We start from the raw sequence: 27,965 nt of genomic DNA, 5'->3' as shown, positions 1-27,965 counted from the left end.
CCGGGGCCCAGCGGCTAGCGTGTGTGGGAAGCTTTAATGGCCTGGCACCGAGGAGCGGGGCAGAGCGGGCCTGGCTGGCAGGAGCCGGCATCACCAGATGAACATAGGCTTGCCATCGTCATGCGCCAGCTGGTTGAGGCAGGAGAGCAGCAGCAGGGCGTCGGTGAGCATGCTGGGGTGCACGGTCTCCACCAGCACGCGCTGCAGGAAGTCCACGGTGTAGGAGCCGCCCTCGGACGCGGCCAGCTCTGGCCTCTCACGCAGGATCCCGTAGGCGTTCACCAGCTGCTCGGTGAGCGCCGGGTGCACCCGCCCGTCGTAGCCCAGGCTCTGCAGCCGGTTCATGATGCTCACGTAGCGCTGCGTGAGCGTCTGGCACAGCTCTTCATCCAGCTTGTGGTCGCCGGGGTTCAGGGAGGCCTGAGGGGAGAGCGGCCGTCAGGGCCCCTCCTGCTCCCACCGCCACAAAGGCAAGAGAGGGGCAGGTGCGGCTGAGGGGTGTGGCTGTGGCGATGTGCTGGAGGGAGGTGTCCTGGAGGCCCTGGGAGAGAGGTCTGGGGACTGGCAGCGACCCGGTGGGTCTCCACCCGCTTCTTCCCTGCCTGTGCCTTCCTGCCGGGCAGTGACTGCATCCCGCGGCATCTCGCCAGGAGAGCGGCCCCTCCTCCCCACTCCGGCCGTTGCCCCTCGGGCACGTGACCTGGACATTCACTCAGGGCCCCGGCTCAGAAGGGCCCACGCTCAGCTTCGAGTCCTGCTGTAGCCATCTTGAAGTTCTTGATAGGTTTTGAACAGAGAGCCCTGTATTTTCATTTTCACCGAGTCCTGCGCATTACGTCTCTGTCACACGTGCAGCTGCCCCCAGGCCCACAGAATGTCAGGTCTGAAGTAGATGGGGTCTCTTGCCTGAGGCCCTCCTACACGTCCCACCTCTTGGGGCCAGGCTGACCTGCAAGGTCCCCACTCTGGCCCTGCTCATCCCCTTCCAACCATTCCTGGATGCCCACCTGCTGGTTCCTAACCTGCTGGGACGAGCTGCTGAGGCGTCACTTTCTCCGAGAATGTCCCCTGTCCTTTCCTCCCCAGGTGGTCTTGTGAATAGAGCACGGGACTCCTGGCTCGGCTCAGCCAAAGTGACGCCTGACCGCTGGCAGACGTACCTGGAGCCCTGTGCTCAGCACCCCCGCTGCACGGTCACTGGAGTAAGCTCATCTCCCTGCCTCTAGGCTCCTCCCGGCCCCTGAGCCTTCTCCCTCCTTTCACCTGCTCCTGTGCCGTCAGGCAGGCTGCAGGAGTTCAGCCACCATCTGTGGGTGACGAGTGGGGCCGCTGGACGGCGCAGAGCACAGTGAGTGGGTAGCTTTAAGCCCCAGCCCCCGAGGACATCAGAACCCATTATATGCTCACTCCCGGGCTGTGGCTGAGCTCCTGCTGTGTGCCAGATGTGGCGCGTGGAGCTCCAGACAGGAGCAGAAGTCAGGGGTGGGCACCCTGCGCCCACCCTGCCAGGGTACTGGACGGGGAAGAGCAGTGTGGGCACACTTACACTGAGACGCAAGGCTGCGGCCGCCCCGAGGAGGTGACCTCTTGAGAGAGGAGCACAGGTGAGGCAAGTGAGGGCGGACAAGCACTCCACGGAAGCGAGGGAGCAGCGGGCACCGAAGCAAGAGAGGGGGAGGGCTCTGTCCTGCAGATAATTCGCAGCCCTCCCCTGTGCAGGGCACCATACCAGGTGATGGGATTCAAGTGTGAGCAAAGCCCTCTGAGTTTATGGTGATGACAGCGCCAAGGAGAGGGACGCTACTGTGAGTGTTGCCGCGGGGAGGGGACTCTGGAGGGAAGAGGGTGCTGGGCTGAGGTCTGAGGGACGAGGATCTCAGGAGGAAAGAAACTTCCAGGACAAGGAACAGCATGCGTGGCTTGGAAGGTACCAGGAGGCAGAGCACAGAGCAAGGAGAGGGGCCCACAGGGAGGGCCGGGTTCAGGGACCGCTTCTGTCCCCACACTGGGTCTGAGCCTCCCCTGCTCTGACACGGAGGAAAGCAAACCACCTGACAGCTGCTTTGAAGAGTAAAGGAAATGTCTCTAGGGGGTGCTGAGCACAGCATCTGTACCGGTGTGCACCCCCTTGAGGCGGTCCCGGCTCCAGGGGACACATCAGTGGGCTCTCACGTTGAGCAGAATTGTGTTTCAAAGGAATGGAGGAGGGGTGACATAGTTGGCCAGGATGAGGCCAGGGTATATACAGGCGGGGAGGAGGCAGCAAAGCCATCTCAGTGCCTAGCTCCCAGCCTCAACTCTCCTGCCCCCCCCCCCCCCGTAGCATGTGTCACCCCCTGGACCTGTAGCATACATATTTATGGCTTTTCTTATTTATTGAAGACCTCCCCAGGAGTGGGCGAGCTCCTGGAGCGCAGAGACCGTCTGATATAAACTTGGTATGCACTGAATGCTCCATAATAGGAGTGAAGAGATGGAGGGGAAGGATAGTAAGGTGCTAGCAGTTTAGTCCAGGGCCTAGGTGAATGTAGACGCAGGCGTATACATGGGAAACATCTTTAGAGGGAGACTCAGCAGAGGACCTGGTGCCGGACCAGATGTGGAGGAGAGAACAGGTGCTACCAAATACGCACGCACCTGCAAGAAACTGAGCACATGTGTTCACCACCCAGTCTTTCCATTCTGGAAACGACGCCGAACACGTGTTCAGTGCTAAGGGAAACGGCGGCAAAGGTTCAGCCCTTGTTCCCGTTAGAAAGCAACGCTCAAGAGGCGGCCGCACGTCCCTCAGAGGGCGGAGACTGGAGCGTGCATCCTGACTCTTGGGTTAGAGAGAAAATCCAAAGCAGCTTGTGAAATCCTTACACCTGAGAAGCCCCCGCCCGTGGGTGGGAGGCCACCGGGCCGGGCGGGTCCACCTGCTGCACCACTGGTTAAATATAGAGCGAACTGCCTTGCCCCACACGTATTTCCAAACACAGGCTGTGTAAAATAAAATGACTTAAGTGCTCAGCCCCAGAAGGAGGAATAAAGCAAACCAAAAGGAAGCAGAAGGAAAGAAAGAGCTGAACCGAGGAAAAGGAATCCTAAGGATCAACAGAGGATCAGCAAGAAAACCCCGCGAGCGCACCGAAGCCCCGCCCTCCCCTGCGGAGGGAAACTCCCACCTGCGACCCCGCGTCCGCGACGGCCGCAAGGCCTGACGTCACCGAGACCGGGCCAATGGGGTGAGACTGGGACCGTCAGCCCCGCCCCCTGGGCGGAGTCCGGGACCCGGGGCCCAGACGCGCGCCAGGGGGTGGGCAGCGGCCGCGGCCCCACGGGGAGAGGGACACGCGGCTTCCTGACGCCCCTTCTTTCTGTCACGGCAGCTCGGCGTGTTCGCGAGATAAGTAGCGAAGCTGCAGAAGTCGTAAATAACCGCAGACGGCATCTGGAGGCGTTAAAAACACGAGGGTGGGGCGCCTGGGGGGCTCAGCTGGTTAAGCGTGGGACTTCGGCTCAGGTCCTGATCTCACGGCTCATGAGTTCAAGCCCCACGTTAGCTCAGAGCCTGGATCCTGTTTTGGATTCTGTGTCTCCCCCCCGCCCCCCGCTGCCCCTCCCACACCTGATCGCGCGCCCTCTTTCTCCCCCTCTCTCAAAAACAAAAACACCAGGATACAGTGCGGTTTATGATCAGAATACCTTCTCATGTGTCCTTCCGAAATGTTAAAAGGGAGGGAGGGAAAACTCGTGTGATCTTTTCAATGAAAGGCAGAAAATACATTCATAAAAGTATTCATGATTAAGAAAACCCCCCAAAGGTGTCAATGAATGAGGAAGAGGAAAAACTTAACCTGATGTGGCAGGGGCTGAAGCTGCCTCATCAGGCTTCCGTTCTAGTGCTTCTAGTGCTTTTCTGAAGCTGAAAGCCTTTTCCAGACTCGCCTGTGGCTTAGCGACCTCTGCGACCTGGGCTTCTGCCCAGCAGGGCCCGTGAGTGGAACTTGCAGGCGGATGTGGATGCTGGGAGACGGTGGTGCCCAGGGGGAGCAGGGGTCCCCGAGAGTGCAGTGGCTATGACCCTGGTTCTTCAGGGGCAGCCATACCAACTTCTGTGCCCAGTTTTGTGTCCTCACCTAAACATGTATAATAAACCTCTTTCTGTTTACATCAGCTAGTGTTGATTCTGTTATCTGCAACCAAGAACTGTGACTGAAGAAGATTTGGCAAAAAGCCTGGACACACATTGTACTTAATGGACAGACTTGACGTGTGTGTTTGCAGTCAAGCCAGAAACAGGATGAGGTTGCTGTATTATCTGCTTCTTGTAAACACTGTACAATATGACCGTCTACATAGAAAAGCCAAGATGATATACAGGCTATTAGAACCAGAACAAGAGTTTGGCGTGGTAGCTGGAAACAAACCATTATGCAAACACCACAACTGTTGTCAGCAGGCCAGTGCGTGGGGCTCCAGAGAGCACTAGGGGGCCCAGGACCCGGCTGGACACAGCCATGAGGTGCCTCCGTGACCCTCAAACGGGTGCTGGGCTCAGGTCTGCTGTGATTGCAAGCTGAAAGGAAGGTACTTGGAGCACCCCACCCCCACCTGGAGCAGAAGATATTTGCAGCTGGGGAGAAGAGGTGACAGGTCTGGGCACCAGAACAACTTTTAGTTGAGTTTAAAAGATGGCACAGCTGACCGTGAACTTATAAAACAGATGACCAGATTCATTGAAAACAGTCAACAAGTCCTCATTCGGCAACGGGGCTCTATTGAAACTTGTCAGTCGTCAAACTATCCAGCATCCGTGAAGCAAACGAGCCAGGTTCGGACATCAGGTTTGACCAGGGGTGGTGGGTCTGGATAGAATTTAGGGATTCTAACAACGACCAACACTGGAGTTCAACGCGCAGAAAAACAAGATGTTTTCAGGAAAGGAAATAAAAGTCTAGGCAAAGTGGAATTGGATCCTGATAGGAATCAACAAATGGGCCAGGCCAGCAGGCAGGATGGATGGCCTTGAGAGCGTTCGTGCTCCTCGGGTGGAACCAGACAGGGTCACCCTGCGGCGGGCCAGCTGGGGGGGTGTCAGACCCCGAAGACAACGTCTGTGCGGGTGGGCTCGGCAGGGCGCTTCTCAGGAGCTTGGGCACAAGTGTAGGACCCTGGCAGCACTGGTCATTGCTGATGGAATGTGAATGGGGCCAATGGCTCCGGGACTGGGGACGGAATGAGTGTTTGGTGCCAGCCGCAGCCCCTCCCCCACAAGCACTGGCCCAGGGGGCACCGAGCTCCTTGACTTCCTCAGACGCCGGAGAAAAGTGCCTTCGGTACATCCCGCCCTCATCTTCCTGCCTCTCCTCTAGGAGTTACCAGCTGGTGCTGTGACTGTGGAGTCCTGGGCAGAAATGCCGGCTCCCGCTAAGTGGAGAGGGGCCGGGGACCAGAGGGCTCGCACAGCGGACTCAGGGCAGAGTCCCGTGTCAACGGTGATACGTCTTTATCACCTTCCGTCTAAAGGTGGGTTTCAAACAGTGGGAAAGTTCTACCACACTTTAAACCAGACATTGTAATCCAATGTCATCTTTGCCAACTGGATATCAGCTGCAACACTGTAGAGACGTAAATATTGTGCTTACGCCCGTGTCGTTTGCCAGTTTCTAACTAGCCATGGCCAGTCTGCACTTGAGACCCAGCCTTGGCGGCGGGGGTCCTGGCTGTGCATCAAGGACCCTCAGACCAAACGTGACCACGGTGGGCCCCACTGACATGGGCAGCAGAAATGGCAGAGGTATCCGAACAACCGACACCGTAAAGATGTGAAACGTCCCCCTGTTCAATCTGGGAAGTGATGCAGAACCAAATACTTGAATGAGGTTTTTCCTGGAGCTTGACGGGTGCTCCTAAAATTCACACTGAGCGAGAGGCCCAGAGGAGCTGAAACAATCTGGAAGAAGACAGGTGCCGGGCTCTGTCACTGCACCAAGGAGGACAGCATGGGCTGGGGACAGTCAGAGCGGCGGTTGGAGAGCCCACACACCTGGGGCTGGGTGGGGGGTGGGGGGGTAAGCGACATGGATTCAGGGCTGGGCCCAGCCCTCTACCGCTCTAGCTTTAAGGGAGTCGTGAAAAGTACAAACAAAGGGAAAGGTAGATCATTCTGACCACATTAAAATTAAAAACCAAACCAAAGGAGACACACACCAAAGGAAAAGGCGAGCTCAAACTGGGACTCAGATGAGCCCACGGTAGCCCTGAGCTATTCCTGCCAATCACACACCAGGTCTATAGTCTACAGATAAAAACGCTGGAGAGAAAGTGGCCAGGAACAGAGGCCTGTTTCCCAAGGAAAGCCCCAAAGGCTCGCCTCTCCCGTCCCCCGGCATGGGGGCCCAGCCAGAGTTGGTGCGCTGGTGGGAGAGGAGGCACAGGCGATCGATCGTTCTGGACAGCCTCCTCTGGGCATCCAGCCAGGCACAGCCCACACCCCGTGACGGCTCCCCTCCCAGTGTCTTCCAAGGCTCCCAGTGCCCTGGACACCTTTTGGCCACTGGGGCTGAACACCAAGCTTCCCACACTCGGTGGCAAGGTAGGCGTGCCCAGAGAAGCCCTGTGTGCCGTGTCCCTCACAGGAAGCAGGCTCAGTGGATGGCGTGCTAAGAATGTACTGGAATGAGCCTGGGCCTGAGGTCCCTGGTCATGAGGCCACCAGCTGCTCAGAGGTTCTGGGACCTGTCTACCCTGTGCCACCTCAGTGACCCTAGAGGGCACCAGCAGCGGTGGGGAGGTGGGGGGGGGGTAGGCATCAGCTCTGTTAGTGGGGGAAGGGCCCCTGGGAATGAGGGCTGGCCATCTGGAAGCCACTGCAGTGGCAAAGGGGGGCAGTGCAGACGTGACCGTGCTCAGGACCCTGCCCTGCACTGTCCCCTGGGGAGGCCACGTGGCTAGGCCCACAGGCTCCCGCTGCCAGGCGCCCTGGACACCTTTTGGCCACTGGGGCTGAACGCCATGCCTCCTCCACCACAGGGTGCCCGCGGACTCTGATGGGCTTGGCCAGGCTGGCGCGCAGGGCCCCCCCAGCGGCTCCTCCAAGGCCCGCACCCCCCCTCCCCAACCCTAACGGGTGACAGGGACAGGGCCTCTGGTGGTGAGGGGGAACCGGGCACCGGGCACCTGGATGATCTTCTCTGGGATGTTGGAGACGGTGAAGCCGTACAGGCGCACGCGCTCGGGGAAGATACTGGACAGGATCCTGCGGTCCAGCTGGAAGGCGATCTCCCCCACCAGCCGCTCCCAGGCCAGCTGCCTCGACTCTGAGGACAACAGGGGGTGGAGGGAGTGGTCCTCGGCCCAGCCCAGGCCGGGGCCAGGGAGGGCCACAGGGGCAGCGGGGGAGGCCCCGCCCAACTGGTGTTGCTGCACTTGTGTCACAGACCTCGGGGGCTGTCGGGAAACCTGCTGATCTTCCTGTGGGCCAGCTTCCGTTCCAACTCTGCCATGCTTTTCCGAGATGTTTCTGTGCCGCGTGGACCCCGGGGGTCGTTGACTGAAGCCGGGGAGGACGAGGTGCGAGGTGGGGAATGCGGATTTCGAGGAGGGGAGTGGGGGGTGGATGAGGGCTGGGTGGGGGGGTGGTGTGCCCGGGTGGGGGACGGGGGTGGGCACTGGGCAACGTGGGTGGTGCCGGGGGAGGCGTAGCCGGTGGTAGCTTGGGGGGCAGCAGTAGGGGCGACGGGGACAGGGGCAGGAACTGCTTGTCCCTGGGGGGCACCGGGCTGGGCCCGGGCGTCCGAGGTGCTGAAGGAGAAGGCCGTCCCGGGGCCAGCTGCGCCCTTGGTCTCCATGGGGGTAGAGGTGTGCAAGGGCACGCCCACAAATGTCACGCCGAGAGGCTCCGGGTCCTGGGTCGGCTGTGGGTGCTCAGTGGACATTGGGACTAGTGACGTTGTGGGGCAGAGAGGAGAGAAGGAGGGTCAGAGCAAGTCAGGACCCAGGACCGGCCTGGCGGGGGCTGGGGGTGCCCTCCTGTCCCTCCCCCTGCACCGGGTACCTTTGGTGGTGCCAGCAGGCCCTGCTCCAGCGGAGGGAGGGGGTCCAGATGGGCATCCTCGGAACGGCTCTGTCAGCCGCACCCTCTGGGCCTCCGGCAGCACCAGATTGCTCACGGGGTTGGCCACAAGGTTCTGAGAAACACCTAGAGGGGCAGCTGTGGAGGTGAGCAGAGGGCTGCTCAGAGAGATGGCCACTGTGCCTGTCGTAGGTGCCATCAGGGGGCTGCTCGGGGTCAGGGGGCCGGTGGAGGCCGTGCCCATGGAGCTGCCCAGTATGCCTCCTGGGGCCACTGCCAGGGGCCCGGCCAGGGGGCTGCTCGGAGTCGGGGGACCGGTGGAGGGCAGGCCCATGGAGCTTCCCAGTGTGCCTCTTGGGGACACTGCCATGAGGCCGGCCAGGGTGCTGCTCGGAGTCAGAGGGCCGGTGGAGACCGTGCCCATGGAGCTGCCCAGTGTGCCTCCTGGGGCCACTGCCAGGGGCCTGGCCAGGGGGCTGCTCGGAGTCAGGGGGCCGGTCAGGATGCTGGAGAACAGGCCGCTCTGTGACATGGGCCCTAGACCGGGCAGCAAGGTGCTGAGGGGGCCCGTCAGGGGGCTCACGATGGGGCCTGCCGTGGGGCCGGGCTGCGGGCTGTTTAGCATGTCGGCCAGGGGTGCCAGAGCCACAACGCCCACTTCTTCCAGGACGGGCTCGTGTGCTGCTGCCGGGGACGGGGGCAGGAAGACACCTAGGGGACACAGAGAAAGCACTGAGACCCCGGCGGGCCCACTGGGGGAGGGCCCGGGTGCCTGCCTGCCTCTGACGAGCTGACCAGCTCTGCACCTGTCTCTTGGGTGGCCGGACAATGACCCTCCCCCGCCGACGGGGTCTGTGGGGCGACTCGGCAGATCCCACCGGAGGGTCTGGCCCGCTTCTTCTCCGTCCTCTGAGGCAGCCTTGTCCCTCTGGGCTCACTTCTCTGCACACCTGCCCCCCCCCCCCAAGTCACAGGGCCCTTCCACAGCCGCCCAGCCCTCCATGTGCCCACTGCACTGAGCTACTGAGCCCTCACTGAGGAGGGTCTCCTGGCGGTGGTCCCCCAGGTGGCCAAGCGGACCCATCCGTTCCCTGGTGGGGAGCAGTGGGCCCGGGCCTCCTGACCACTGTCCTTGTGGGGACAGCAGAGCTGCACCAGGTGTGGGACGCTCAGGGAGGCCAGAGCTGGGACAGGCACAGAGCCTCAGCGGCACCGACGGTGGCTCGTCCGTGCCTGCCCGCAGTGTCCCCGGGAATAGCGAATGCAGGTTCAAGAGGGCGGGCTGGCCCAGACACGGCTGCTTCATACTCCTGGATCCCTGGGCGGGGTGGGGGGGCAGACAGCCCATTTCCCTTGGGTTCCTGAGGAGCGAGCCCTTGAATGACCACTGCTTGGGGGGAGAAGACCCCTGGGGGCACGGAAGCTGGGGGAGGGCGCAGTGTGAAAACTGCCAGTTAGGCGGTTGTCGTTAGGCGTCACGCGCTCGCTCACTACCGAGAAAGAATGGAGCTACGGAAAAGTCCAAAGAAAGATTAGAAACCGTCGCAGTCCTGTCATCCTGCCGTTAGGCGTGATGAAAAGCTCCGCGTTGCCTTGAAGACTCTCTCCGCGAGTTTATAGATCAGGGGTAGGCGGACCTTGTCTATTAAGGGCTGGTGGTGAATACGGCCAGTTTTGCGTCCGGTCTCTCTTGTGACCAATCACCTTGGGGGCTGTGGTGCCAGCGTGGCCCCAGACGTCACGGAAACAAATACGGTGGGTCTGTACCAGTAAAACTTTATTCAGAGACGCTGATGTTTGAGTTTTGGGTGCTTTCCGCGTGTCCAGAAATAGTATTCCTCTGATTCTCCTTCAATCACTTAAAACTGTAAAGTCCGTTCTTTGCTCCTGGGCCTTCTCTGTCGCCCGTGTCCTTCCGTCCACTTGTCGTCCGGCTGGGCCCCCACGCGGCCTCCCAGCGGCACCCTTCCCTGAGGACGCTGCTCCGTGGCCGCTGCGGTTCCCAGCTCCCCCACCTGCCACCATGTGGAGCCTCCTCGATCGATGGGTACCAAATTGACTCCAATTTTCCCAATGACAACTAATTCTACTACCTAAATCTTTTTTGTTTATTAAGTTTTCAATTTCAATTCCAGTCACTTAACAAACAGTGTAATATTAGATTTTGGAAAATAACATAGAAAACCATCCCTTCCATACATCACAAGTGCACCCCTTTATCCCCCCCCACCTAGCTCACCCGCCCCCACTCCCCTCCCCTCTGGTGACCTGCAGTGTCTTCTCTGGAGTTCACAGTCTGTTTCTCGCTTTGCCTCTCTGTTTCTCTCTTTCTTTCTTTCTTCCCCCCCATTTGCTCGTTCGGTTTTTTTCTTCAATTCCGCATGTCAGTGAAATCACATTGTCTTTCTCTGACAGACTTATCTTGCTTAGAACGCTACTCTCTAGCTTCGTCCGTGTTACTGCAAATGGGCAAGATTTCGTTCTGTTCTTGGCTGAGTAATAGTCCGTCGTGTGTATACACACGTCTTCGTCATCCATTCATCAGTCGACGGACACTTGGGCTTTTTCCATAACTTGGCTATTGTTGAAAGTGCTGCCACAAACACTGGGGCATCGAATCTGTATTTTTGTGTCCTTTGGGTAAATACCTAGTAGTGCAATTGCTGGGTTGAAGGGTAGCTCTGTTTTCAACGTTTTGAGGACCCCCCCCCATGCTGCTCTCCAGAGCGGCCGCACCGGTTTGCATTCCCACCAGCAGGGCGAAAGGATTCCGCTTCCTCCACATCCTCGCCCACGCCTGTGGCTTCCGGTGTCGTTGATTTCGTTCTGACTGTGAGGTGCTGGCTCCTTGTGGTTCGGGCATCTCCCTGACGGTGAGTGATGCTGAGGTTATACTACAAAAGTCCTTCTTATCGATTCTTCCCCCTTAAAGTAGACATCCTAGAGGTCCTTAACGCACACTGCTAAATCTACCTTCTTTAAGACCCCTCAGAAACATTGTGGCATTCCCCCCGGAAGTCCCTGGGCTGTGGCTCAGACGTCTGCCCGGGGACCGTGTGGCAGAAGGTCCGGTCACTTTACTTTTGTTTCAAGTTTTGTTACTTGTGTTTTCCAAACGAATACATTAAAATTGCACAATCCGGTCAACCAGTCGGCTGGTTCTTTTATGATTTCTGGTTTTGGCTTTTTGGGGATTTTTGCTTTAGGATCAAAGGGACAATGAAAGCGTGGGCCAAAGAGAAGGAGCCGTGGGGAGGAAGAGCCCGAAAGGCAAGGGCAGCGGGGCGCAGGTTAGGGGAGGGCCTCAAGGAGCCGAGGACGAGGACGTCAGGAGGAAGCAGGGACACAGGCGGGACCCGGGGCGTCTGTCCTGCTGGGCTGTCTCCTCTGAGGGTCCGGATGATGTGAGAGAGGAACCGCACAGTCGGGAACCGCAGGAGCGTCCAGTGGTGCCCCCCCAGCGCAACCAGGCCCCCCCGCAGACCTGGGGATCAGGTTCCCACGTGGCTGGCCCCCCACGTCTCTCCTCCGTGTCCCTCTAAGACGTCCCCACGCGTCATCTCCCTCCATTTTCTCCTCTTCCTCCCACACCCTCTCCGGCCAGGCTTTCTCCCTCCTTCCACCCGGACACTCACTGAGGGCAGCGGCGGCCCCACACTGCAGAACCCGCCGCCGGTTCTCGGGCCCCACCTTCCTCGTGGGTGGTGCTCACACAGCGGAGCGCTCCTCCTCCGTGAAACCCCGTCTTGGTTTGGCATCAGGCTCCCGGTGACCTGGTTTCCTCCAGGCGCTGCCGGCCCCGCCTCATCTGCCTTCCCGGGGGCGCCTCGGGCTCCCCGAGTCCGCTCGTCCTCGGCGAGCCCATGTGTCGTGGGCACCGGGGACCGGCTCCATGCCCCGCTGGCTCCTCAGGCTGGACCCCAGACGGTGCAGTCAGCCCCAACACTCGTCATCAGGCACACCCCGCCTCCGGCCTGCTTGCCGCACCTGCTCGTGGGCCCTGAGTCGTGCACGCGCACCCCTGCACGGCCTCGCCCTGGTCCATACCAATGGTGCCCGGCCAGACTGTCGCAGGAACCTCCCGGCTGGTCTCCTGATGCCAGCTTTCGCCCTCCAACGTCTGCCAGTGTGTACCAGTTAAAGTGCCCATCAGCTCACCATCTTGTTTTTAGTGCTAGATCATGCGGGGCCCTCCATGATCTGGCCTGTCACCTCTCTGACCTCAGTTCTCCCCGTCTCCCCCTTGCACACTCTGCTTCTGCCCCTGGGGCTCCTTTCTGCTCCGGGAGCGCTCCGGGCACACGCAGGCCTCCGTCTGTGCGCTGACTGCTTCCTCGGCCTGGAGCGCTCGCCCCGCTGCGTGGCGGCCCCGCGCTCCACCCATGCCGTCATTCGCCATTCGTCATTCGTGACCTCCCCGGTGAGGTCCTCCACCGGAAATCACCAGTCCCCTCACCCCAGCCGTCCCGTTCCTTTCTCCTGCGCAATTTCCTCCTGAGAGGCTGTGGATGCTCTACATTGACTTACAGTTTGACCCGTCTCCCCCCATTAGAACGGACGCCTCGTAAGGGCAGGGGTGGGTCTGTGGGCCACTGTGTCCCTCCTCCTAGAACAGTGCGTGGGCCACAGCAAGTGTTCCATAAAGAAGAAGAAAATGATGTGTATGCGAGTGGAGATGAAACTGGGTGATGAAAAAGAAATTGGTCAGGATAGGAACTGAGATCTATCTGTGCCTTCAGCCACCGAGAGCTTAATCGGACCACGGAAGGAAGTGTCCACAGAATGACCAGAGAAACTGTGGCCACCGAGAGAGCCATACAAGATCCAAAATTCAATCAGATAGCATGTCACTATCCGAACGAGGGTTGTGTGGTCCTCAGGATACAGAGAGCCAGATTCATCAGGGTCTACAAAAGTCAACTGTATTTCCAAACATTTGCAATGAATATTTCAAAAATAAAAACCAGCATCAAAAGAATAAAATATTTAGAAATAAATTTAACAAAAGAAATGTAGGGCCCCTGGGTGGCTCGGTTGGTTAAGCATCTGACTTCGGCTCAGGTCATGATCTCACGGTCTGTGGGTTCGAGCCCAGCATCAGGCTCTGTGCTGACAGCTCGGAGCCTGACGCCTGCTTCGCATTCTGTGTCTCCCTCTCTCTCTGCTCCCCCCCCCCCCCCCCCCACCGCCACTCGCACTCTGTCTCTGTTTCTCAAAAATGAATAAAGGAAAAAAAAAAGAAACGCAAAGCATATTGTCTGAAAACTACATTTTTAAAAAAGTTTGTTGTTTTTTTTTGAGAGAGAGAGAGCACAAGTAGGGGAGGGGCAGAGAGAGAGGGAGACACAGAATCGGAAGCAGGCTCCAGGCTCCGAGCTGTCGGCACAGAGCCCGATGCAGGGTTTGAACCCGTGAACTGTGAGATCATGACCTGAGGTGAAGTCGGACGCTTAACTGACTGAGCCCCCCAGACGCCCCAAACTACAAGCATTTTTGAAAGAAATTAAAGAAGATCTAAATACACAGAAAAACGTCCCACGTTCACACACTGGAAGCCAATTTATATTAATTTATATTGGAAGTAACAATATTAATATTGTTGCTAGCAGTGCTCTCCATGTTTATCTTCAGATTCAGTGCAATCTCCGTCAGGATGCAAACTGACTTCTTTGTAGAGACGGCCGAGCTGAACCTTAAATTCACAAGGAATTGCAAGGGACCCAGAACGGCCAAAGCCACATTTTAAAAAAGAGAACTCATTGTTACAATCACTGCTTAGCCTGCACTTCACTCTCTTTACACTACCTTAAAAAAACAAAACAAAACAAAACAAAAAAAAACAGAGAGAGAAGAAAGAAGCGAAGGAAGGAAGCAAGTTAGTTGAGGACTCAGTTTCAGATTTCAAAACTTGGTACAGTAATCAAGATTCTGTGACTCTGGCATAAGGAGGGACATATAGATAAATGGAATAGAATAGGGAGTCCAGAAATAAACCCATGTATCTGTGGTCTCGTTTTTGATGAAGAGGCCAAGACAATTCAATAGGGAAAGAATAATCTTTTCAAAAAATGGGGCTGGGACAACTGGAACCCACGTGTGAAAGAATGAAGTTGGACGCTTACCTCCTATCATATACAAAAGTTAAATGGATCAAGGCTTCACTGTAAGAGCTAAAACTGTAAAATTCTTAGAAGGAAACACAGGGGCAGGAGTGCTTGGGCGGCTCAGTTGGTTGAACATCCAACTTCAGGTCACGACCTCATGGTTTGTGGGTTCGAGCCCCACATTGGGTTCTGCACTCTCAGTGGAGAGTCTGCTTGGGATTCTCGCTGTCTCCTCTCTCTCTCTGACCCTCCCCCACTCGTGCTCTCTCCCTCTCTCAAAACAAAATAAATACACTTAAAAAAAAAAAAGAAGACACAGGGGTAAATTTCCATGACCTTGGATTTGGCCATGGAGTCTTAAAAGTGATCCCAAAAGCGTGAGCAACGAAAGAAGCAATAGATGAGATGGACGTCATCCAAATTAAAAGCTTCTGCTTCAAAAGACACCTTCGAGAAGGTAAAAAAGACAACCACGGAATGGGAGAAAACACTTGCAGGTCACATATTTGGTAAGGGACTTGGATTTAGAAAGAACTCTTACAAGTCAGTAATAAAAAGATAAATGGCCCAACTTAAAAACGGGCAAAGGACATGAACAGACATTTCTCAAAGATGATATACAAATGGCCAATAAGCACAGAAAAGATGTTCAGCATTATTACGCACCAGGGAAATGCAAATCAAAACCACTTCACACTCTAGGATGGCTATAATTAAAAAATCAGATAATAAGTATTGGCAAGGATATAGAGAAATTGGAACACTCATACATTGCTGGTGCGAATGAAAAATAGTGCAGCCACTTTGGGAGACGATCTGGCAGTTTCTCGAACAGTTAAACATAGAGTTACCATATGACCGAGCAATGCTACTCTTAGATATATACCCCAGAGAAATGGAAACATAAATCCACACAGAAACTCATATATGGATGTTTACAGCAGTGTGATCCATGGTACCCCAAAAGAGGAAACAATCCAAAAGTCCATCAACTGACGAATAAACAAAATGTTGCGTAGCCTTAATGGAATATTATTCATCCCTGAAACAACAAAAAAACCACAATCCCAACTAAAAGTACTGATTTATGCCACAACATGGATAAACCTTGAAAACATTATGCTCAGTGAGAGAAACCTGACCCAAAAGCCACGTATGTGTGATTCATTTATAAGAAATATCCAGGGGTGCCTGGGTGGCGCAGTCGGTTAAGCGTCCGACTTCGGCTCAGGTCACGATCTCGCGGTCTGTGGGTTCAAGCCCCGCGTCGGGCTCTGTGCCGACAGCTCGGAGCCTGGAGCCTGCTTCCGATTCTGTGTCTCCCTCTCTCTCTGTCCCTCCCCCACTCATGCTCTGTCTCTCTCTGTCTCAAAAATAAATAAACATTAAAAAAACTTTTTAAAAAGATCCAGAATAGGCAAATTCATAAAAACAGAAAGTAGATAAATGGTTGCTGAGAGTTTTGAAGGGGTAGGCAGTAACAGCTAGCTGACAGGTTTCTTCTTGGGCTGACGGAAGCGTTCTCAAATTGTGGTGCTTTGTACACACCTTGAGTATACAAAAATCTGCTGGATCACACACTTTTAAGTGGGCAAATTGTATGGTATGCGAATTGTATCTCAATAAAGTTGTTATATTGCTGGCCTCGGGGGGTGGGGGGGTGGGGGATGGGTGAAGCAGTGCACTTGGGATCAGCACTGGGTGCTCTGGGTGCACTGGGCGGCGTATGGAGGTGCTGAGTCATTATATCCTACACCTGAAGCTGATCCGACCCGCTGTGTTAACTAACGGGAGTGCAGATCAAAACCAAAACCAACAACAAAAAAGAATGTATAGTATTTCTGAAGATGGGTGTGAAGATAGAGATAAAAAGAGAAGGGCCAATAGAAAATCCACTTAGAGAGCAACAAATCCCCTCTTCGCCTCAGCTTGGTGGATGACTGCCTTGTTTATTCTCACCCCCACCGAAGTCTGCGGTTTTATTCTCTGGAGAGGTCTCTAAACGGCAGGAAAAGAGGCCCACACCCTCACCCTGGCCCTAAAACAACAAACAAACAAAACAGCCTACCCCTTATTGTGGCCCTAAACCAGACCCTAATCCTGGATCTGAGGGAAAAAGATGTAGTGTAAATACACAAGGGAACGTTACTCAGCCACGAAGAGGAAGGCAATCTTGCCGTTTGCAAGGACGCGGATGGAGCTGGAGGGTATTAGTGTCAGCGAAATAAATCAGAGAAAGATTTCACTCACATATGGAATTTAAGAAACAAAAAGATGAAAGCCTCAAAAAACAAGGGAGCGAGAGGCAAACCAAGAAACAGACTCTTCAGTACAGAGAACCCACCGCTGCGGGAGGGGAGGGGTGGGGGGTGAAGGGTCGCAGGTGGGGTGAGCACCAGGTGGTGCGTGGGAGGGTTGATCACGTGGCGTACACCTGGCGCTCGGATCGCACAGCAGGGGCTGCCTGGAATCTACATAAAAATTTAGGAGATTTCAGTCCCATAGCTTTGCATCCTAATGCAAAATGTACTTGTGATTGTTTTAATCTTTTCCTAATTTGTATTTAATTGATTTAGATTTGCAAGTTGAAATCTTCCTAGGCTTAGGTACAGTATTAGAGCCTCAAAGAGTTTTAGATTCACCGTGTTTATAGTTTATTTTATACGTAAGAATTATCTAGGGTCTAAGAAGGTTTGCTCGTTACATCGGAAGATTAATGTTAAAACGATAAGCAAATGTCTTAGATTTGCAAATGCAGCTTACAACGTTTTAAAGTGCTTAACTGGGACACCTGGGTGGCTCAGTCTGTTAAGCTTTGGGCTCTTGATTTCAGCTCAGGTCATGACCTCACAGTTCACGGGCTTGAGCCCTGAGTTGGGCTCTGCCTTAAAGTGAGGAGTCTGCTGGAGATTCTCTCTCTGTGCCCCCCCCCCCCCAAAAAACTGTCTTTCTTTCTCAAAAGTAAATAAACTCAAAAATTTTTTTAAATAAATAAATTGCTTGACTGAACTCTGATCCCCCCAACCTGCTCCTCTAGGGCAGTCCCTCGCTTCCCTCCGAGGCCCCATTGGGGTCCCCAGGTCAGCAAGGCCCAGGGGTAGACCCTGGCCGGGCATCCCGCCCAGGGTCCTCTGGCCTCCACCCCGCCCCCCTGAGGGAGGCAGTCGCCGGTCTCCACAAAAACCGGGTTCTCCCACGGCAGGGGACGGGGCCCTCACTGGGGTTCAGAGCACTGGGCAGGCCCTCACAGGAGCGAGATCCTCACGGGGCCAAAACGAGGCGAGGCCCGAGGGCCCTCATGGGGCGGGGCAGTCACGAGGCGGGGCCAGAGCACTGGGCGGGGCTGTCATGAGGCGGGGCTAGAGCCCTGGGCAGGCCCTCACCGGGCAGGACCCGAAAGGGGCGGGGCCGTCATGAGGTGGAGCCAGAACACTGGGCGGAGCCCTCATGGGGCGGGGCCGTCACGAGGCGGGGCCAGGGCACTGGGCGGGGCCGACACGAGGCGGGTCCAGAGCACCGGCGGGGCCCTCACGGGGCGGGGCCAGATCCCTGGGAGGAGGATCTGCGTGGAGGCGGGGCCAGAGCATCACAGCTGCAGTGTTTGACCCGGGGAAAATGGAGAGGGAAGTTGGGCCACAGAGGGGAGAGTGGTCAGTGGCTTTAGCTGAGGGTTCCAAGAGTGCTGGGGCGACAGGAAGGGGGGAAAGAGCCAAAGGGGATGATGACAGGGCCTGGGAGAGAGGGCTGGCCCTGAGTGGGGGTCTAGTCCTGGGGGCCTGGTGGGGGGATGGGTCTCGATGGCCGGGAGGGGTGTCCAGGAGGAGGACGGATCCTAAGAGGAGGACGGTCCCCAGGGGGGGTGGGTCCCGGGAGGATAGGCCTAGGGTGCTTAGAGTCAGATCCTGGGATGGGAGGTAGAGGGCGGGTCAGGGTAGGGTTAGGAGCCAGGTGGGAGTTTGTATCCCGGAGACCATGGTCCTGAGGGGGAGTTGATCCTGATCCTGAGGGGTGTGAGAAGATTTGAGGAGGGTGGCTGGGATTCTGATGCAGGAGGGACGGGTCCTGGGGAGGTGGGGAGTATGGAGAAGGCCCCGAGAGGATGGACAGACTTGGAGGGGAGGGAAGCCCCTGGTTTGGGGGCAGCAAAGGGGTGGGGGAGGTGGTGGGGAGCAGGGGTGGTAAAAAGGAAGTAGGCCGCACCCCGCGGCAGAAAACTTCCACCTGCCTGAAGCTCCCACGAGGATGGACAGAGGGCAGCAGGGGCTGGGAACAGAGTGGGCCTGGGTAGAGGAGTCCGGGTGGGGGAGGTCCCGGCCCGGAGAGCAGCGGAGCCCTGCCCCCCAGCTGGCCTGTCCCGACAGCCACTGTTGTGGTCCCTTGTGCACTCAGTTTGGCCCTCGTTTCCTCCCTACTCCAACAGGCCTGATTTCCCGTCCGTCTTCCATCTGCTGGGACATCCCAGGGCAGGGCTCCTGGAGCCCAAATCCCATCCTGACTCCACCTCCCACCTGCCGCGCTTCCAGGGCCAAGGCCTGAACCTCGTGGCACCTGTTCTTCCCTGTGAAGTTCATTCCACCTGCTCTGGTTACCCACACTGAGCGTGCAGGAGTGCCTTCTGCCCCGCTCAGAACTCTTGGCACCCGGCTTGGAGCCTCTCGGATCTCCAGCACACGGGCGTCTTCGTTGCCTCCGCGTCCCACAGCTCAGCTGGCCTCCGTTTCCCTCTGTGAGGTGCCCAAACCCGGCCTTGCTCCGCCTGCCTGCGTCCCTGCCGCCTCCCCCGCCTCCAGAGCCCCAAACAAACGCTGCTGAGCAAGTTGGTGGCTTGCCGCCTTTACGGTCCAAGGGGTCCAAGGGGTCCAAGGCGGGTGGCACCATCCGAGCTCCCTGCACAGCCAGACGGACCCCCCCAGGTCCCACTCTCAGCTCCCGCCGCATCCACGGTGTCACACCTTCCTCATCTTCGGCTCCCACGGTGTCATTTTTCCAGGGAGAATGGAAGCCATGGTTCCGGTTTCCTCAGCCTCCTGCCCTCCCTCCCCTCCGTAGGGGCACCTCCCAGCGCCTCTCCTGGCTCCTTCCCGCCGCAGAGGGACAAGGTCAGGTCTCGGCCATCTGGAGGAGCCTGGCTTCCTCCGAGCAGCTCCTGCCTGCCCCCAGCCGCGCTTCGGGAACGGAGCGTCAGCCGCCTACTGTGCCGCTTTCTCCGTCACTCCTCACTCTTCACCTCACGGCCTGGGCCGCTAGCACCTGTGGTGGAGGTCGAGTCTAACCGAGCTCGTTCACACCAGGTCAGCGGAGGCCCTGGACTCTTCGGCCTTTATTCTGTTGACACTCTGCCCCCTCGAAGCCGTGCCTTGGCTTCTGTGACATCACACTCTGAGGTTTCCCTCGCCTCCCCGCTTCTCTCGTGCACTGGCTGCGCTCGCCCCTCTCAGGTGGCCTCAGCCCTCCTGCGGCTTCAGTGGTCAATACTCCTGAACCTTCTCCCTCCAGCCCTGACGTCTGCCGGAGCTTCAGGACTGGTGGCTCCACGCAGGCGTCTTCCCAGCCGGGGGTAGCCCTGCGCCGCTCGAGCACAGGCACAGCCCGGGCTGCCTCTCCCGCGGGGATGGGCCTGAGCCCCGCACCGCGGGCCTGAGCGTACACAGAGTGCAAGGGCGAGCCCGGAAAGAGGAACTGGAGGTTGAGTTCACAAGAGGCAATCAAGAGTGAAAGCCTGACTCCACGAGGAAGGTGAGTCACAAGGAGCAGGCAGAAGCAGGAAGTGGCCCGAGAAAGAGAAAGTTCCTCCGAGGCCACCACAGGGATCCTCCTTGGCTGGGTGCGGGGACGGAGAGTCCCGCAGTCTCAGGAGGTCACGCTGCCAGGCACCCCACCACCTCTGCCCGAACGGAGACACCTTCTGGACTCCCTTGTCCGTCCTGCACATCCAAGCAGTTAGCTTGAGTCAGTCTCTCTCCGCCCCTAGTTCGGGCCGCGGTCTGCCACCCGCAGGGCTGCAAGGGCCTCAGCGTCAGCCGGCGCGGCCTGGCCTCGCTCTCGTCTCCTCCGAATCCCGTCCCCACAGCAGCTGGAGGGACCCTTCCGCAGCAGGAGCTCGCTCACTCCGCCACAACCACCGGGCCCTGCTCTCTGCCCTTAGGAACCAGCCTGTGTCCCCACTGATCTGACCTCTGCTGACCTCTTTAGCCGTACCGCTCAGTGTCACTGGCCCTGATAATACCCCACACAGTCACGGATACAACCACACGGATTTCACACACACAGATACAACCACACGGACACTCACAGGACACTCACAGATATAATCACACGATTCTCACACAGTACAAACACACTTAGTCACCCCCCCACCCCCCCCCCCACGCACCCAGTACGTTCACCCACACACAGCCTGGGCGTCAGCCTCACCGACGGGTCCCGCGTCCCTGCTGCCCCCTGGTCCTGGCGTTTGCAGGAGCTGCTGCTCGCCCGCTAATGCCTTCCCACCACCGTGGGCTCACCCCCTCCAGAAAGCCTTTCCTAACCCCCTAAGCCGGGCCCCTCAGGAGGGGGAGGAACCAACGTGGCCCAAGGATTCTGTTAAGAATCAAGCCCAAAAGGAGAAGACTTACTTCTTTTGTGAAGCTTTGAGATTTATTTTGTATCTCCCCGCGTCTTTATTTTTGCCGACGCATTGTCTCAGTCGTTACAATAAAGCCTTTCCGAGGAGAGGCCTGTGCTCTTGTGGCCAGTGAGGGGGGTGAAGGCCGCGCGGATGAACAGTGTGGTTCAAGAGCAGGGAAGCCGGTGTGTGGGGACCAGAGGGAGGCAGCTTCCAAGAGTAAGGGCCTGGCGTGGGACCCTCAGGGCAGGAGCACAGACCTGGGAGGGCTTAGCATCCCAGTGGAAAGGCCAAGTTCTCAATCAGAAACGTGTGGTTGGGAGTGAGCCGAGTGCCAGGGAGTTGCTGGGCCTGCACGACTGTGTGCAGGGGCCTCCAGCCCCGTGGAGGATGGGGGCCCGTGCTGGGCTGGCTGGCGGTGGAGCGCGGGGCCCGGGCTCGCCCGGAGCAGGGGGTGGGTGACGCTGCCCAGGGTAAACCCAGAAAGAGGGGGGTCATCGGTCCCAAATTGCATGCAGAGGTTTAGAAGGATGTGGCACTTAGGAAGCCACCTGTGACCTTCCCGGAGCGGCTGAGTGTTGTGGCCCACGGCCGAGCTGCAGGGGCCCCAGGATGGGCAGAGTCCTCCTCTCGGGGAGGAAGACCATTCTGGGCCCGACTGGGGACGAAGGGGCCAGCGGGAGGGCGGGGCGCAGGGCCTTCTCTGGCACAGGGAGGACCCTGTCGGGAGGGCACGGCTGCGGTGTGACCGCCGCGGGGTTTTATCGCCGGCTCGCCCTGTGTAACCTTCACAGCACACTGCCAGCCGCCGACTCCTATTGCCTCACCCTGGGGCCTTGCCACCCCCAGAAATTCCCCCTCCGTTATCTTCAGTGCCAGCCAGTTTCTGCCCACAGCTTTCTGTCCCCAGCCCCTCCCTGCCCCTATCACCACACTCAGCCGCGTGGCCTCCCAGCCCCCTCCTGGCTCAGTCCCTGCTCCCGAGGCCCCAGCCTGCCGATCACCACTTTTTCTGCAAATGCCCGCTAGTGCTTTGCCTCTTCCGTCTCACCCTACATCTTCTCCAGCCCCAGGGCTCTGCCACACGCTAATGACTCCCAGACCTCAGCTTCGGTCCTGGTTTCTGTCCCTGGCTCCTGGATCTGGGCTGTCTGTCAGTGGCCATCTCTAGGCGCAGGGCCCTGGGGGGTGCTAAGGAGGGCAAGCGACACACTAGACCCAGGAGCGCGGCACATTTGGATCCCACAGCTGGGAAATTCGCAGCCTTTGGGGCTGCTTGGACGGTCAGCCTAGAGGAGGGGGGTGAGCGGGGCCTCCTCCCATCAGGGTGCAGGAATTGGTGCCCAGCTCTGCCCTCCGTCCCGATGGTCCCGTGTCCTCCCCTGGTGGGGCCACCGTCCCACCCGCTCGTTACTCTCCGTGCCCTGTCTCCAGCACTCCCAGAGACCCCCTCCCCGCCCCAGTCTCTTACAGTTTCCCTGGTGTTGAGGAGTGGCCGCCATCTGGCCGAACCCGGTGCTGAAGCCGCTGATGCCCAGGCCGCCCGCCTGCGTCTTGATCGCCGACTTGAGCTCGTGATTCTCCCGAATGAGCCGCACCAGCTTCTTTAGCTCCTCGTTCTCCCTCACCAGCCTCTCGATCTGATGCCGGAGCCCCTCATAATTGGCGAGTAGAGACATGCCCCGGGGCAACGGGATGGGTGCAGCCCGAGTCGGGGCTCTGCACCTGGAGACTGCCCAGGGCCCCGGGCCTCGCCCGGGCGGGAGGAGGGCACCAGGGTTTGCCAGAGGCAAGGCTGGCCCAGTGGGCCCTGGGTATTGTGAGGTCAGAGGCTGTGCCCCGCTCCCGGCCCTCTCCGCTCTGCCAGGCTCAGCCCTCCGTGCTCCAGGCCTGTGCACAGGTCCTGCCTCGGCTGGGATGCACCGACCCCTCCTGTGTCTGCAGGGGCCTGCTCCCTCAAGCGTCCTGTCACCCCAGCGAGCTCATCTCTGCCCTCTAGGCTTCCCTGCAGCCGCGCCTCCAATACAGCGCTTACCTGGCTCTGTGCACTTGGCTGCTGGTGCTGTTGGGCTCACTTTACGGTGACGTGGGCATGCTGTAGCTCCCCAGCACCCAGCAGAGGGCCTAGGTGCACTGCAGGTGGGTAACCAGTGACCTTCTGTGGAGTGGAAACTCATCACCCGTCTTCCTGGCTAGGGCACCCTTTCCTTGGGACGCTGGGCACACCTGGAGCTAGCCTGTTGGCCTCTCTCCAGGACATTGTACCTTGGGCCCCTGGACAGTGGCCATACTTTCTTCCAACCCAGGTGCTCAAAGCCTGTCTCTGACTGCTGGCCCGGGGGCTCCCTTGTCCACGCTCCTGGCTCCCTATAGCTTGGAGTCTCCGCTTCTGGTGACTAGGGGCCCCACCCTTCCCCCCACGGCACCCGCGTGAGTTCAAGACCCAAGACTGTGTTCTTCGGCAGGTCGTCAGGTTTCGTGAATTCAGGCCTGGGAGTCCCTGTCATGTTCCCTTTCTTTTTTTTTTTTAAATTTTTTTTAATGTTTATTTATTTTTGAGACAGAGAGAGACAGAGCATGAACGGGGGAGGGGCAGAGAGAGAGGGAGACACAGAATGGAAGCAGGCTCCAGGCTCTGAGCCATCAGCCCAGAGCCCGACGCGGGGCTCGAACTCACGGACCGCGAGATCGTGACCTGAGCCGAAGTCGGCTGCCCAACCGACTGAGCCACCCAGGCGCCCCCGTGCTCCCTTTTTAAGAACCGCCTGCTCAGAAATCTTGGGGGGTCTGACCTTGGGAGTCAAGTGAGGCGGTGTCCTGGGGTGTCCACCCAGGCGGAGAGGGCAGTGAGGCCCAGGTCTAAGCCGGAGGTGGGGGTGAGGACTGGTTCGGAGTCAGCCTGAGTTGAGCATTCTACCTGGGCCTCACAATGGGGGCCTGCCCCCACCCTCCTCCCACACCCTGGACAGTCATCGCGGCTGCGTCACTGTGGCCCCTTTCACCTGGTGGGGGGAGGGGTGTCGTCAGCCTCTGCTGTTCACAGTGTGGGGAAGTGAGCTTCTCATGGCTTTCCCACTCGCCTTCCACCATCCAGTCTTGCCTGGCTGTTGGCCTCTCCTTGGGTTGATGCAGCTGGGGCGGTTCCGTTGACGGGTCAGTGGGGCTGAGCTACGGTGCCCAGGTGTCTGGTCGAACACTGGTGTAGATATTGCTGTGAAAATATCTTGTAAAGTGACTGGCACCTACAATCAGTTGATTTGATGTGGGTGGGCCTCATCTAAGCAGCCGAAGGCCTCAGGAGCAGGAAACCTCAGGAGCCCAGGTTTTCCAGGGAGGAAGGAATCCTGCCTCGCTGCTCTCCCACACGGCTGCCTCAGTTTCCAGCCCGCTGGCCTCCTCTACAGATTTGGGACTTGCCAGTCCCCACAACTGCACGAGCCCATTCCTTAAATCTCTTAACATCTGAGGAATCCGACTGATACTTTCCTTTACACAGTGCTTTTTCCCTCCGAAAACGGTATATTGAGCACCTACTGTGTGGCGGGCATTGTGTTAGAACTTGGGGGTTTAGTGAATCACTATATTGTACCCCTGGAGCTAAAATAACACCGGGATTGTTCTATTATCCTTCCCCTTCCCACCGTGCAGCCTGGGGCCGGGGCAGACCGCCGCCCCCCCACCGGGTCTCCGGGCACCGCGCCGCGGCCGGCGGCCCGTCCCGTGCGGACAGCCCAGGCCCCCTCTGGTCTCTGTCCCTCCACTCTTATCTCCCTTCCTTCCAGTTCGCTTATCTTGTCATTGTTTTGTCCTGTGTACAACTGTCCTTCTGTGCCCAAACCTCGCCGGCTTGAGTTTGGGACGAAGTAGCAAAAGTCTGCAAAGAGCGAGGGCTTCGGCCAAAGCTTTACCCACAGCAACTTGGATGGCGTGACGGGAGCGAGAGGGAGTGGGCTGCCCTCCCCGCCTTCTCCCTGACCCTTCCCGAAGGACTGGCAGGAAGCTCCCGGCTTCCCGGCTTCCCGGCTTCCCGCGGGGTTTGCTCTGCATCCCTCACGGCGCATTAGGAATTCACTTCACACACACCTCCAGTGTCCCCACTGGTGCTGAGTCAGGCGTCTCCACTGCTGGTCTCGGGTCACTGGCTTTGCACAGTTTGTCCCCATTCAAATTTGCCTCCTGAGATTCCGCTCAGCACAGCAGCTTGGCGAGGCCTCAGGGGATCTTTGCTCCCTTCTTGGCTTGGGACTCTTTGTCAGTTTCCTCGTAAAAGCCATCTTCTCAAGGCAAAAAGTTGCTACAGAACAGGGACCTTTAACCTGAGCCCTCTGTCCACACCCTCCCACCTCCGTCCCCACGGGCGGGCGAGCTGCGAGCTGCGGCGTGCCGTTCTGGGCTTGTGGGAGACGGTCCCAGGGAAGGAACCGTGCTGCCCGTGGCCCTAGCGTCCTAGCAATCCTGGCTGGGTGATCATTTCCGTGCTGCCTGCTGGGCCCCTTACAGCCTTGGGGTCCCACCCTGTGGCCCACAAGGAGCTCCTGGGAGGAATCTGCCCAGTCTGTGCTCCCACAGATCCAGCTGGCACTCGAGTGCAGTGCCCTCCTGGATGCCAGCCGCGACTCCTCCCTCCCTTTCCCTCTCCTTCACTTCAAACAGTGAAAGGGCCGTGGCCAGCTCGGTTTGGGTGCTTACCGTGTGCCGGGCAGTGTTGTAACAGTCTCCGTCCTCCAGGTGGGGACACCGGTGCACAGCCCTCCATGTCCGGTGCCTGGTCCAGACCTTCCCCGGGGCGCCCGGATCCCCAAGGCCAGTCGGGTCTTCCCACCTTTCCCAGCGGTTGGGGCTGGGGCTTGGTGCAGGTCTTGGAGCCTGCTCTTTGACCTGCTCTTCCTGCCTCCAGCCTCACCCCTGCTCAGGCAGCGTGTGTGTGTGTGTGTGTGTGTGTGTGTGTGTATGTACGCGTGTGTGTCTCCCACAGCTGCCAGGGGAGGGGGTCTTTCTGACCCCCCACTGGCCCTCGGCTCTGTTCAGAGGGAAGACCCAGGGTGGTGTCCCAGGAGAGGACAAAAGCCCCGCCGTACGGTCTCCACTCTGCATTCTAGAGTCCAGCACAGGCCCTGGCACATGGTAGGGGCTCAGCAAATGTGTGAATACAGTTTTTATTCAACCCTTAAATTTTGTTTTTCCTAGAAGCATTCTCCCCATGAAGCTGGAGAAGATATGCTGGCAGAAGAAACAAGGCAGGCGCTAACTGGCCTGCTGAGTGTCTGAGGATGTGCCCCTAGGTTTCTGAGGGACCGGTTGTCCCCTCCTGACGTTGTCCCCTTAGGACTGCGATGGCCCCGCTCATCCAGGCAGGGCCCGACCAGCCGGAGCTGGGAAGGGGTGCCTCAGGGGAAGGTCTCTCCAGGCCTTGGCTAGAGGCAGCGTCTTCTTCTGTGAGTGTCACTTGGTCACCAACCCCACGGGTCCATTCGGTCGCTCCTCAGGAAGGGCCGAGGGGCCAGCGGAGACCAGGAGGCCTCTGTCGGTCTCTGGAGCTCGTTAGCTACAAAGAGCTTTGTTCGGAAGGCGCCAGGAGGGGAGAGCCCGGGCGGCCTGCAGGCTAGGGGCGCCCAGGGCCGGGGCTGCTGCAGGCGGGCGGCGGGGTTCCGGACCCTGGGCCCCAGGGGTGGGCCTCCCAGCCGCCTCCCCCCCGAGCCCTGACCCTCCTTGATTCTTCCTCCTTCTTCAGACCTCGGCTTGCGAGCCGCCCCCCTCTTGCAGGCTCTGCCTCTGGCTTCACTGTGTCTCCTCCCTGCGCCTCGCCTCCTCCATCTGTCCAATGGGGTAACGATGCCTCTCTTCCCCCTAGTGCCCTTCTGAGACCCCGGTGAGCCCCAAGGTGCAGCAGCCTGTATCGTGTCCCTGAGTCCACGACCAGCACTTTCTCTCACGAACCCTCAGGCGGCACGAGCCCGGGCCCCGCCTGTCTCTGCTGCGTCCTCCACCCTCTCGGCCTCCAGAAGTCCAGCCTCTCCGCCAGCCCTCGTCTGGGGCACCTCCACCGCCTGCACCCCCCACGGCACCTCTTGGGCTTTAGGCCCCTCCCCCAGAGCTTCCCCACCCCTCACCCACCTCCTGCGGGCTGTGTCCACTCAACGTGCCACATGAGCCTCCCCTGCAAAGGACCGGGGTCTGAGTGGTGCCTCTGCCGGCCCCGCAGCCAGGGCCGACCTGCTCCTGGTGGGGGCGGCAGGGGCGAGGGATGAGGAGTCGGCCTCTGCCCAGCCCTCAGCACACTCGCAACGGACCTTTCCGAAGGAATTCTTATCAGGAACCTCCAAGAACACAGAGGGAAGTGGTGAGCCACAGAGGGCCTGGTTTTAGGCCCAGCTCGCCTTCTGCTGGCCGGTGGCCGTGGGAATGTGCGGTCACCGCAGGCTGGGCTGATCGCACCCACCCTCCAGTTTGTCTTCCGGTTCGATGATATGTGAAGGTCACTGCGAGGTCAGGCTTGCACGTGGCGCCCGGCACCTGGCCCCGATTACGGCTTCGGAGGCTCCCTCCGGGGTCCCCACGCCCCAGTGCTGCCGGAGGAAGGGGCCTGAGGCCCATGTCCCTCAGACGGGGGCCCTAGGGCCCCCACCCCCCCTTCAGCCTGTCTGGGTCCCCGAGCCTCAGTTTGGGGAATAGTGCGCTACACGTTTCCGGCCGCAGGGGAGTGGGGGTGTCTCGTCCTCAGAGCGAACCCGACACAAACACGGAGGGTTTTGCTTCGGTGCTTATTGCAAACGTGCACTGTTTCCGTGCGGCCCATACACGCGGCCGGTCCCGTTCGTTGGCGTGCATTTTGCCCACCAGAAACGTTAGGTGGAAGTGGAAAGCAAACGCTGCACCCAGCCGAGCAGACCCGGCCGCGTAGACGCGTGCCAGACACCCGCCGGGCCACGCCCGACCCCGCCTGTCGCAACTTCCCAGCTGGTTTCCCGATAACCGGCAGGCCCCGCCCCCCGCGCCCCCACCGCGGGCGGGCCTTCCAGTAAACACCCCGGTAGGTCGTGGGGGTGTCTGTGTGTCCTCACTGGTCGCACTCGTGCGCAGGGACACCGTCTTCCCTGGGCTTCTGCCCCCTGTCGCTGAGGGTGGGGACTGGGGGCGGCCAGTGACCGCGCCAGGCCACTGATTCGTCCCCTGTGGTCTGGCTCCGGCCACCCCC

At 58.7% G+C, this 27,965-nt stretch overlaps 1 protein-coding gene across 8 annotated transcripts; it reads right to left on the bottom strand.

The window, feature by feature from the left end:
- Positions 1 to 15: 15 nt before the first annotated feature.
- Positions 16 to 27,417, bottom strand: SPATC1 (spermatogenesis and centriole associated 1). Of its 8 annotated transcripts, XM_047842080.1 has the most exons (9): positions 26,885 to 27,417; positions 25,460 to 26,315; positions 24,854 to 25,064; positions 23,563 to 23,981; positions 22,242 to 22,928; positions 8,042 to 8,770; positions 7,427 to 7,927; positions 7,165 to 7,304; positions 16 to 420 (listed from the first exon to the last, which is right to left on the bottom strand). In XM_047842080.1, the coding sequence occupies exons 5-9, from the start codon at positions 22,447 to 22,449 to the stop codon at positions 91 to 93; spliced, it is 1,908 nt and encodes a 635-aa protein (XP_047698036.1). In that variant the 5' UTR covers positions 22,450 to 22,928; positions 23,563 to 23,981; positions 24,854 to 25,064; positions 25,460 to 26,315; positions 26,885 to 27,417; the 3' UTR covers positions 16 to 90. The 8 variants fall into 8 exon arrangements, with proteins under 8 accessions (XP_047698036.1, XP_047698032.1, XP_047698034.1 ...); XM_047842076.1 differs by having other exon boundaries at positions 25,460 to 27,417; XM_047842078.1 differs by having other exon boundaries at positions 23,773 to 23,981; positions 25,460 to 27,417.
- Between the last annotated feature and the right edge of the window lie 548 nt (positions 27,418 to 27,965).

This window comes from Prionailurus viverrinus, chromosome F2 (genome assembly GCF_022837055.1).
Source record: "Prionailurus viverrinus isolate Anna chromosome F2, UM_Priviv_1.0, whole genome shotgun sequence".
Taxonomy (NCBI): Eukaryota; Metazoa; Chordata; class Mammalia; order Carnivora; family Felidae; genus Prionailurus; species Prionailurus viverrinus.
This window is presented reverse-complemented; position numbering and strand designations above follow the sequence as displayed.

Coding starts and splice junctions, on each gene's coding strand:
- SPATC1 (XM_047842077.1), bottom strand. CDS start 22,449: ATGTCTCTACTCGCCAATTATGAGGGGCTCCGGCATCAGATCGAGAGG. Junction 7,928..8,041: donor GCCTGCTGGCACCACCAAAG/GTACCCGGTGCA, acceptor CAACGTCACTAG/TCCCAATGTCCACTGAGCAC. Junction 7,305..7,426: donor GTTTCCCGACAGCCCCCGAG/GTCTGTGACACA, acceptor TGTTGTCCTCAG/AGTCGAGGCAGCTGGCCTGG.